General features: G+C 38.7%; 3 protein-coding genes across 3 annotated transcripts in view; 2 read left to right on the forward strand and 1 right to left on the reverse strand.

Moving 5' to 3' along the window:
- Positions 1-1,665: 1,665 nt before the first annotated feature.
- Positions 1,666-2,424, reverse strand: LOC143022670 (serine/threonine-protein kinase prk-2-like). The gene has a single exon (XM_076181000.1). The coding sequence runs from the start codon at positions 2,422-2,424 to the stop codon at positions 1,666-1,668; it is 759 nt and encodes a 252-aa protein (XP_076037115.1).
- Positions 2,425-9,215: 6,791 nt separating this feature from the next.
- On the forward strand, positions 9,216-9,974 carry LOC143022671 (serine/threonine-protein kinase prk-2-like). The gene has a single exon (XM_076181003.1). It carries the CDS (start codon positions 9,216-9,218, stop codon positions 9,972-9,974), a length of 759 nt encoding a protein of 252 aa, XP_076037118.1.
- Positions 9,975-10,121: 147 nt separating this feature from the next.
- The window catches only part of LOC143022672 (serine/threonine-protein kinase prk-2-like), a 9,641-nt gene continuing 7,678 nt past the window's right edge, over positions 10,122-12,084 (forward strand). Inside the window, exon 1 of the mRNA XM_076181004.1 lies at positions 10,122-10,172. Within this exon, the coding sequence (XP_076037119.1) occupies positions 10,122-10,172 (51 nt within the window). The remainder of the gene's footprint in view (positions 10,173-12,084) is intronic.

Raw genomic sequence — 12,084 nt, forward strand, 5'->3', positions numbered from 1 at the left:
GGAAGAAGAGTGGAAAAAGTTGACTCCGGAGTTTTGTAGAACATATATAGGTTCCTGTGGTAAACGATGCAATGAGGTTATTCAGAACAAGGGTATGTTCACCAATTATTGATACTCTTGATATTTTTTGATGGTGTCCCTTAACTTTTGCACTACATGGAAATGTAACTGTTATACTATTCTTCTACTTATTTACTAACCGGTCTATCTATTGCTTTGAAACTTCATCAGAATTCATACTAGAAGTGTATGTAAATCTGTGTCAGTTTACAGGTCTCTTGATTAAATACTTAAGTTACAATAAAGATTTATTCAGAAAGTGTTTTACTGTCCCTTAACTTATGCTCGCTACTGTATATATGTATGTATTCATATATATATATGTATGTATTCATATATATATATGTATGTATTCATATATATATATATATATATATGTTGTTATGAAGGTTGGACAGATGAGTGAAAAGGTGGTAGAGAAATACAGTGTTCTCGCTCTAACCCGTATTTCTCTACCACCTTTTCACATATATATATATATATATATATATATATATATATATATATGTATATATATATATATATATATATATATATATATATATATATATATATATATATATGTATATATATATACGGTCATCATTCGTAGACCATGCCTACTGACAGAATATCACTAGATGATCTTTCTTCACGTAGAAGAAACCACCATTTTTTAAAAAGAATCAAAACAAAAAATAAGAAATAAATGTTATGCTCGTGACAATACCCATCTCCACCTCATGGTAGCATATTAATCCGCATATTCATATAGTTTCGTTGATGTTCCGATCGAAATTAAACTGACTTGTATGCATTATAGAACCGTAGTGAGACTATTTTATTCAGCTGAGGGGAAATCCCTGCTCGAAAACTATTTTCGAAAAGTTATTGAAAAATGCGCTCCTTTCTAAATCTCTTGAGTTTTCTAGACTGTATATGACGTATATCTAAGTTTCAACATCTCCGCTGACAATAATGTAATCTTGGAACTTAGTTCTGAGCTTGACATATCTTTGAGAATTTTTTTATCTTTGCTATACATTTGTGCGTGTCCTTTTTATTTACAAGTATGGCTGTCTGGACCTTTTCTTGTTACTTTGCCCTCTAGTAAATCCTTCAGGAAAGTGGTTGCTTTCTTTATGGAATAGAAATTATTTGTATTGATTTTCCAGCTACAGGAAAGAATGATTTTGGAATCCTTTTGCATTTTATGCGCCGATGCAGTCAGAAGCTTCATTGGGGGGTGAAGAAGGTCTCTGGATAATCCAATTTCAGTGCTCTCATAATCATGATATGATTTATTTCCTTTGGCGCTTCTTTACTCCTAGATCTGCGTCACGATCCTTGGCTTCATAATCTCCTTCTGAAAGGCCTCTTTTTTGGGGCTTTCTTATTCACCATCTCGGGGCGTCTTCCCTACCTCACCTTAGGATCATTTCTCTTGAAAACTTTAGCCGTTTCAAGATCAAACACCATATTGAAATTATCCTCGGAGTGACCCGTTAACCACGGGTGAGAGAGTATGCCGCGAAGCGAGGGACGGTTCCACGGATCCATCGCAAAGCAGCGCATTATAAGATCGCGACATAGGTTGGGTACGCTACTGGGAAAGTCTGGACTGGCCTACATTATGGAGTCGTTGGTGCGGAACGCGTTATAGTGACACACAAGATAGAATAGGAGCGTGCCCAGGCTCCACACGGTTGCGGGGACGTGAAGGTATTCATTACCCTTGATATACTCCGGAGGGCAATAAATTCGGGTGCCGCCCGTGATTTTCCCTCTGTAGCCTGTCATTCGTTCGCTACAACCAAAGTCGATAAGTTTGATGTCAAAGTTTCCTGTGCTCGCGTTCCTAAAGAGAAGCACATTATGGGGCTTGATATCTTTATGCGATACCCCGGCTTCTAGGCATCCTTCTACTGTTAGGACAATCTTCCTGAACAGTGTCTTGACCTCGGTCATGGGCAGTTCTTTCCCGCTCCTGATGTAATCGACGAAGGAAACAGCTGATGGTATAAGCTCCATTACCATGTAAAAGCTGTCCTTGGTTGTGAAGCAGTCGTGTAATTTGATTACATCAGGAACTTTCTGTACTCGCTGCAAAAGAGCTGCCTCTCTTGGGACCTTCTTCCTATGGCGCCGTCCCCAAAAAAGCACATCAGCCAGAGGGATCTTCTTGATGGCAACCTGAAGGCCATCGGCGACTCTTGTGGCTCGGAAGACGCAGCCAAAGCCTCCTTTGCCGAGCTCCTCGTGAATCTCGAAATCGCTCAGCTTCATGGCTCCCAACAGGTTCAGTGCCTCTGCGGTTCCGACGTCCTTCTCATGGTCGAATTTCAAATCCCAGATATGAGCATGAACTGTACTTTGCGATTGCATTGCACGTAGAACATATATATAGTCATGAAGAGTGTACCTATTTTAGCATGCATGTTGTAATGAGTCATACGAGACAGAGAGAGAGAGAGAGAGAGAGATAGAGAGAGGAGGAGGAGAGAGAAAAAGAGAGAGAGAAAAATTACCATTCATCTCTCTTGGTTCGACTCTGACATGAAAATGCAAACTTCTTAACGAAAGTTCCCGCTTTAGTGTTGCAGGTTCTATAACGACAAGGAACCTTTACACTACCAGGATGTATTTTTCCTGTCCAAAACAAACCGATTCCTGTTCCTATCTCTAGGGAGACAAGCAACACAAGTCTTTATGAGAAAAACTTGTGGAAAGAAAATCAACGAGACGAGTTGTGAAACAAGAAAGGAAGGAAGAAAAATGGGGAAGGAAAATGAGAAGATTGAAAATTGACGAGAAAATGGAAGGAAGGAAGTAACGGGCTTGACGAGAAAGGGGGAAGGAACATAAGAATTGGGAAGACCGCAAGAGACCATAAAGTCTACACTAGACAGTTCCATGTGTGTGTGTGTGTGTGTGTATGTGTATTTGTGTGTGTGTGTGTCTGTGTGTGTGTGTGTGTGTGTGTGTGTGTGTGTGTGTGTGTGTGTGTGTGTGTGTGTGTGTGTGTGTGTCTCGCACACGCGCGAAACCGTGCTAAAGTATGTTTACACACCAACGATAACCAACAATCTGCAACATTTTATAAACCCAGTACTTGCAACTCTGTGATTGTTCTTTATCTCCAACAAGTGTTTATTTACTTTTAACTTAAAGAAATACATTAACAAGTTGCACAACGTTATTTCCTCAGGATTCTCTGCCAATAATTTTAATCGCCAGAGAGGAGCATATACTTGGGATTGGGTCCACTTCACCATGTTGCGCCGCGTTGTTTGTTGTACCGGGGTTTCTGTTGTATCCAGAAGAAATAAAAATTACCGATACTGGTGAGTCAAGCAACTTACGGAGATTCAAACAACGGTAATGACATGAGGCCTCCTCGGGGACCAAGATTCACTTGTGAGATGAAGAACTGGACAAGAATGAAGTTTGTGCTTTTCAGCTGATGATGCACAATGGGTTTGGTGCAGACGGGGCGTCCTCTCTCTTCTCTCTCTCTCTCTCTCCCTCTCTCTCTCTCTCTCTCTCTCTCTTCCTCTCTCTCTCTTTCTCAATCTCTCTCTCTCGGTGTGTCACTCTCTCGTCGTTTGTGGATTTGAAGAGGAAGAAGGAAAGAACGGACGGTGACGTCTCGCCTTCAGGTGATGGTGAAAGGACAGGAGCGACCAGGAGCAAACTGAAGCGGTGGGGGTCAACACTCACACACCCTAGGAACCTGCGCATGCGCCTCACCCAAGACGCATTTTCATCCCATACGTACTAATCTGATAAACTGACGTTCATCTCCCGTTCTCCCTGTCCTTCTCCCTCCTACGCCCTCTCCTCTACCTCCTTCTCCCCTCTTCCTCTTCTCCTTCCCTCCTTCCCCTCTCTCCCTCCTGTTTGCCCATAATTCTCACTCATCCGCTTTGTTTTCTCTTATCTTTCTTTCCCACCACATTCGCTTTCTTCCTTCATTCTCTTCTATTCTTTCACCGTCCTGTTATCAATGTTTCATTCCATTCTTTATATTAACCCTCCCCAATACTTCTCCTCTCTCCATAATTCACACTCTTTCCACAGTCAACTGCTTCCTTTCTCTCCTTCTCTTCTCTCCCCTCCCCTTCTCATCCACTTCTCCACTCCTTCTCCATTTCCATCCCTATTATCAAGTTTTCTTTCAAGTCTTCATTCCAACACCGGTACAACAAACAACGCGGCGCAACATGGTGAAGTGGACCCAATCCCAAGCATATGCTCCTCTCTGGCGATTAAAATTATTGGCAGAGAATCCTGAGGAAATAACGTTGTGCAACTTGTAAATGTATTTCTTTAAGTTAAAAGTAAATAAACACTTGTTGGAGAAAACGAACAATCACAGAGTTGCAAGTACTGGATTTATAAAATGTTGCAGATTGTTGGTTATCGTTGGTGTGTAAACATACTTTAGCACGGTTTCGCGCGTGTGCGAGACACACACACACACACACACACACACACACACACACACACACATACACATACACACACACGCACACACACACACACACACTTTCAACGAACGGACGGCTTGAAGAACGCTCTGAAGAAAAGTGCAGATTGTGGATACCAACGCAAAGAGAAGTGCCTTTTTGTATTTGCAGGGGGGGGGAAATTGCTCGTGAGGCAGTAGGTAAGTAGGAAAAGAGGAGAAGGGGAGGGATTGCTGGGGAAATGGAAGGAAATGAGGATGTGGAGGACTTGGCCCAGGCAGACGGGCGTAAGGTCAACATGAAACGACCACCGGATGACGAAATGGCAAATAAAAATGTAAAGATTAGAAGTATAGAGAGGAGAAATACAGTAGAAAGTGACGAGAATATGTTCCAGGGATTTAAAGAGGGTGGGGGGGACACAACCCCCCCCCGACTGATAAGACTAGAGGAGAGAGTTGATAAGGTGATCGAGGACTTGGAACGTAAGTTAGGTAATGTAAGCTCCATTTTCCAGAGAATTGAAAGATTGGAACAACTAGAGAAGGCTAACAGAAACTTAACTGAAGAAGTAGAGGACCTAAAAAGACAGTTAAGAAATGTAAAGGAGGAGAATGAGAAATTGAAGAAGAATAGTAATGAAAACAGTGAGAAAATAGCTACAGAAGCTAAAAATTGGAGAATAACTCAAGAAGGGAATAAGGTTTCATTCACTGACATAGTCAAACAGCAATTGAAAGAACATAATGAAGACTCAGTTATTAAAGTGATGAGACGGAAGGAGAATATAGTAAGAGAATTAGCTGACAAAAAGAAATGTATAATTATATTAGGAATGGAAGAGAAACATAACCCAGATAGAACCGCAAGAATCAAGGAGGAAAATGAAAGGGTAAGCAGTTTATTAAAATTAGTACAGGAAGATGAACCAGAAATTATAAAGGAAATTGAGGAAAAATTCAGACTCGGAAAATATAGTACAGATAAGACCAGACCAATTAAGATTAAATTCAGGTCACAAACAACGACAGAGAAAATTCTATCCAAGACAGGGAAACTAGCAACAAATGATCAATATAAAAAGGTATGGATAAAAAGAGAAATGAATAAGGAGGAAAGAGAGACAGAAAAGCAGAAAAGAATTGAAGCTAAGGCAAAAAACGAGGAAAGAACGGAGTCAGAGAAAGAGAGATTCTATTGGAGAGTAGTGAACATGAAAATAAAGCAGTTCGACATACTAAAGAAAAACATAAGGGAAACAGAGAACACAATGGAAGTGGCAGAAAACTAAGAGTGTCTTACACAAATATAGATGGATTGATAACAGGATTGAATGAACTGAATGATTATTTGAAAGAAAAAGAACCGGACATAATGGGAATTGTAGAAACAAAATTAAAAGGCCCACTACCCCCCAACAGTGTAGGACATGATACATACAATTATTGGATTAGAAACAGAGAGATAAAAAACAAGGGGGTGGAGTTATGTTCCTGACAAAGAAGGATATAAACGTGAAAGGTGTCATATATGGAAAGAATACAGTAGAGATGATTATGATAGAAGTGGAAGACCGAGATAAGAAGAGCAGAAAATTTGTGATCAATTATGTGCCTCCGAAAACAGCCTCATGGGAGGAGAGTGAACATAAAAGTATGTTAGAGGACACAAAGATAGCATTAACTAAAATAATGGAAGACGGAGGAAGAATAGTTATGATGGGCGACTTTAATTGCAAAGAAATCTGCTGGGAAGAAATGACAGTAAAGAGTGGTGATGACTCATGGGGAAATGCTCTACTTGAGATGATTACTGACCATTCAATGACACAATGGATACAAGAGAACACTAGGTATAGAAATGAAGAAGAACCATCGAGGCTAGACTTAATAATTACATCTGAACCTAGAATAGTGGACAAGATTGAATATAAAACACCAATAGGTAAAAGTGACCACATATTGATTGAACTGGAACTTAATGAAGAAAAATATATGAAAAGAAATGAACAATATAGAAAAGGAAGAATGATGTATGAAAAAACAAACTTTGATAAAATAAGAGAATTCTTCCAACAAGAAAACTGGGAAGAAATATACAAAGAAGAAACATCAGTGGAAGAGAAATGGAATATCTTGACAAAAATTTACAAAGAAGGAGTGGAAAAGTATGTCCCAAGACAAAAACAAGAAAAAGAATATGTAAAATGCTGGTACAACAAAAGTTGTAGGGAGTTAAAAGACAAAAGAGACAAAGCCTGGACCGGATGGAAAAAAGACAGAAGACCTGAAAAATGGAAAATATATACTGGTTATAGAAATGAATATGTACAAAAGTGCAGAGAGGAAAAAAGAAAATATGAAAAAGATGTTATAGAAAAGTGTAAAGATCAACCAAAACTATTCTACAGATTTGTAAACAATAAACTGAAAAACAAACAAGACTTGGAGAAATTAAGACAAGGAGGAGTTGAATACACTGAGGAAATGGAAATGGCAGAAATTATGAACAAACATTTTAAATCAGTGTTTACAAGGGAAAATATACAACCTGAAGAGATTGAGTGGAAGGAAAAAGTCCCCCCTATGGAAGAAATAGAAGTAACGAAGAATGAAATATTGACACACTTGGGTAATTTTGATGTCAGAAAATCGCATGGGCCAGATGAAATAGCAAACTGGATTCTGAAAGAATGTAGGAATGAACTGGCAGACAAAATACATAGCATAATAAGCAGTTCCTTAAAAGAAGGAAAAGTTCCAGAAGATTGGAAAAAAGCAAATATAGTACCTATATATAAAGGAGGAAATAAAGAAGAACCTACCAACTATAGACCAGTCTCTCTAACAAGTACAATAGCAAAAATATGTGAAAGAATTATCAAAAGTAGATGGGTAAAATACTTGGAAAAAAACAACATACTAAATCCAAGGCAATTTGGATTCAGACAAGGACGATCATGCGTCACCAATTTAATATGTTTCTATTCAAGGCTAATAGATATAATACAAGAAAGAGATGGATGGGCTGATTGTGCATTTCTAGACCCCAAAAAAAACTTTTGACAAAGTACCACATAAAAAGTTGCTTAAGAAATTAGAATATGAAGGAGGAATACAAGGTAAATTGCTAAATTGGATGGAAGACTTTTTGCAAGAAAGAAAAATGAGAGTAGTGATAAGAGATCAGCACTCAAAATGGAATGAAGTAATAAGCGGTGTCCCGCAGGGAACAGTTCTGGCCCCAATAATGTTTGCTATATATATTAATGATATGGATGAAGGAATTGAAAGCTATATGAGCTTCTTTGCAGATGATGCAAAATTACTGAAAAGAGTGAAAACTGAAGAAGATTGTGAATCACTACAGAGAGATCTAAATAAAGTACAGGAATGGAGTAGGAAGTGGGAGATGGAGTTCAATACAAAAAAGTGTAGTATAATGGAATTTGGAAAAAGCAAAAACAGAATAACAGGATCATATAATTTGGGAGAAGAAGGAATAAAAAGAGTAGAAAATGAGAGGGACCTGGGAGTCACTGTTATGAATAATATGTCACCTGAGAAACATATAAATAAGATTTTTGGAGAAACTTATAATTTAATAAGAACAATCAAAGTGGCATTTACATACCTGGATGAAGAAATGGTGAGGAAAATCCTAATCACCCTGATAAGACCAAGATTGGAATATGCAGCAACGATATGGTCACCAAGTACTAAAAAATGTATAAAAAAACTTGAAAGAATACAAAGAGCAATTACTAAACTGGCACCAACACTCTCAAAACTATCATATGAAGAGAGACTACAAAAACTTAAACTACAGACACTAGAGCAAAGAAGAGAGAGAGGAGATTTGATAGCTATTTACAGAATCATGAAAGGCATAGAAATTACTGATAGAGAGAATCTGATAAAATGGGATGACAGAAATACAAGAGGACACGGAAAGAAAATAAAAAAAGACAACTATAGAAGAGATTTGAAAAAGAACAGCTTTCCTCACAGAGCAATAGACAGTTGGAACAAGTTAGATAAGAAAGTGGTGTGTGCAAAAACAATACATGAATTTAAAAATAGTTTAGATAAAATGAGATATGAAGACGGGACCTCACGAGCATAGCTCCCCTTCCCGTAAAATACAACTAGGTAAATACAACTAGGTAAATACACACAAATACACACACACACATGGAACTGTCTAGTGTAGACTTTATGGTCTCTTGCGGTCTTCCCAATTCTTATGTTCCTTCCCCCTTTCTCGTCAAGCCCGTTACTTCCTTCCTTCCATTTTCTCGTCAATTTTCAATCTTCTCATTTTCCTTCCCCATTTTTCTTCCTTCCTTTCTTGTTTCACAACTCGTCTCGTTGATTTTCTTTCCACAAGTTTTTCTCATAAAGACTTGTGTTGCTTGTCTCCCTAGAGATAGGAACAGGAATCGGTTTGTTTTGGACAGGAAAAATACATCCTGGTAGTGTAAAGGTTCCTTGTCGTTATAGAACCTGCAACACTAAAGCGGGAACTTTCGTTAAGAAGTTTGCATTTTCATGTCAGAGTCGAACCAAGAGAGATGAATGGTCATTTTTCTCTCTCCTCCTCCTCTCTCTATCTCTCTCTCTCTCTCTCTCTGTCTCGTATGACTCATTACAACATGCATGCTAAAATAGGTACACTCTTCATGACTATATATATGTTCTACGTGCAATGCAATCGCAAAGTACAGTTCATGCTCATATCTGGGATTTGAAATTCGACCATGAGAAGGACGTCGGAACCGCAGAGGCACTGAACCTGTTGGGAGCCATGAAGCTGAGCGATTTCGAGATTCACGAGGAGCTCGGCAAAGGAGGCTTTGGCTGCGTCTTCCGAGCCACAAGAGTCGCCGATGGCCTTCAGGTTGCCATCAAGAAGATCCCTCTGGCTGATGTGCTTTTTTGGGGACGGCGCCATAGGAAGAAGGTCCCAAGAGAGGCAGCTCTTTTGCAGCGAGTACAGAAAGTTCCTGATGTAATCAAATTACACGACTGCTTCACAACCAAGGACAGCTTTTACATGGTAATGGAGCTTATACCATCAGCTGTTTCCTTCGTCGATTACATCAGGAGCGGGAAAGAACTGCCCATGACCGAGGTCAAGACACTGTTCAGGAAGATTGTCCTAACAGTAGAAGGATGCCTAGAAGCCGGGGTATCGCATAAAGATATCAAGCCCCATAATGTGCTTCTCTTTAGGAACGCGAGCACAGGAAACTTTGACATCAAACTTATCGACTTTGGTTGTAGCGAACGAATGACAGGCTACAGAGGGAAAATCACGGGCGGCACCCGAATTTATTGCCCTCCGGAGTATATCAAGGGTAATGAATACCTTCACGTCCCCGCAACCGTGTGGAGCCTGGGCACGCTCCTATTCTATCTTGTGTGTCACTATAACGCGTTCCGCACCAACGACTCCATAATGTAGGCCAGTCCAGACTTTCCCAGTAGCGTACCCAACCTATGTCGCGATCTTATAATGCGCTGCTTTGCGATGGATCCGTGGAACCGTCCCTCGCTTCGCGGCATACTCTCTCACCCGTGGTTAACGGGTCACTCCGAGGATAATTTCAATATGGTGTTTGATCTTGAAACGGCTAAAGTTTTCAAGAGAAATGATCCTAAGGTGAGGTAGGGAAGACGCCCCGAGATGGTGAATAAGAAAGCCCCAAAAAAGAGGCCTTTCAGAAGGAGATTATGAAGCCAAGGATCGTGACGCAGATCTAGGAGTAAAGAAGCGCCAAAGGAAATAAATCATATCATGATTATGAGAGCACTGAAATTGGATTATCCAGAGACCTTCTTCACCCCCCAATGAAGCTTCTGACTGCATCGGCGCATAAAATGCAAAAGGATTCCAAAATCATTCTTTCCTGTAGCTGGAAAATCAATACAAATAATTTCTATTCCATAAAGAAAGCAACCACTTTCCTGAAGGATTTATTACAGGGCACAGTATCAAGAAAAGGTCCAGACAGCCATACTTGTAAATAAAAAGGACACGCACAAATGTATAGCAAAGATAAAAAAATTCTCAAAGATATGTCAAGCTCAGAACTAAGTTCCAAGATTACATTATTGTCAGCGGAGATGTTGAAACTTAGATATACGTCATATACAGTCTAGAAAACTCAAGAGATTTAGAAAGGAGCGCATTTTTCAATAACTTTTCGAAAATAGTTTTCGAGCAGGGATTTCCCCTCAGCTGAATAAAATAGTCTCACTACGGTTCTATAATGCATACAAGTCAGATTAATTTCGATCGGAACATCAACGAAACTATATGAATATGCGGATTAATATGCTACCATGAGGTGGAGATGGGTATTGTCATGAGCATAACATTTATTTCTTATTTTTTGTTTTGATTCTTTTTAAAAAATGGTGGTTTCTTCTACGTGAAGAAAGATCATCTAGTGATATTCTGTCAGTAGGCATGGTCTATGAATGATCACCTTATATATATATATATATATATATATATATATATACATATATATATACATATATACACATATATACATATACATATACACATATATATACATATACATATATATACACATATACATTATATATATATATATATGAGTGAAAAGGTGGTAGAGAAATACGGGTTAGAGCGAGAACACTGTATTTCTCTGCCACCTTTTCACTCATCTGTCCAACCTTCATAACAACATATATATATATATATATACATACATACATACATATATATATATATATACATACATACATACATATATATATATATATATATATATATATATCTTCGAGTTCTTCTTCTTCGAGTTCCTCGAGTTCTCCGAGTTCTTCTTCTTCTTCTTCTTCTTCGAGTTCTTCTTCTTCTTCTACGAGTTTTTCTTCTTCTTCGAGTTTTTCTTCGCGTTCTTCTTCTTTTTCGAGCTCTTCTTCGAGTTCTTCTTCGACTTCTTCTTCGTGTTCTTCTTCTTCTACGAGTTCTTCTTCTTCGAGTTATTCGTCGAGTTCTTCTTCTTCTTCGAGTTCTTCTTCGAATTCTTCTTCTTCTTCTTCGAGTTCGTCTCCGAGTTCTTCTTCTTCTTCGAATTCTTCTTCGAGTTCTTCTCCTTATTCCAAATAATACCTTTGGTAATCCCCATGATCCGATTTTCCCCCATATTTTGTAAATATTTTATAAACCGCAAAGTAATGTTTTTCGAACTCACACGTACTCTCTCGCGAAATTTCTCCGTCAAACAACTCGAGTTTTTCCAAAGTTTCGTCACTGTACTTGCACGATAACAATTTCCGAAAAAAAAACTCATAATATTAATTAATGAACAACGTGAATCAGATCAGTTCCAGTTGAAAACGTGAAACGAACTGAATAAACCATTACACCTACCCAGGGTCCGGTGCGACCGTTTTGCCGGATCTCGAGAAAAACTCGCAAACCGGAGAATTCTTGTTTTATTTAGTATAAGATATATATATATATATATATATATATATATAGAGAGAGAGAGAGAGAGAGAGAGAAAGAGAGACGTAAATGGTTTACTTTCGTGCGGCCA

Source organism: Oratosquilla oratoria, unplaced genomic scaffold (assembly GCF_046742065.1).
Source record: "Oratosquilla oratoria isolate Oo_2021 unplaced genomic scaffold, ASM4674206v1 SCAFFOLD136, whole genome shotgun sequence".
NCBI lineage: Eukaryota > Metazoa > Arthropoda > Malacostraca > Stomatopoda > Squillidae > Oratosquilla > Oratosquilla oratoria.

Coding starts and splice junctions, on each gene's coding strand:
- LOC143022670 (XM_076181000.1), bottom strand. CDS start 2,424: ATGCAATCGCAAAGTACAGTTCATGCTCATATCTGGGATTTGAAATTC.
- LOC143022671 (XM_076181003.1), top strand. CDS start 9,216: ATGCAATCGCAAAGTACAGTTCATGCTCATATCTGGGATTTGAAATTC.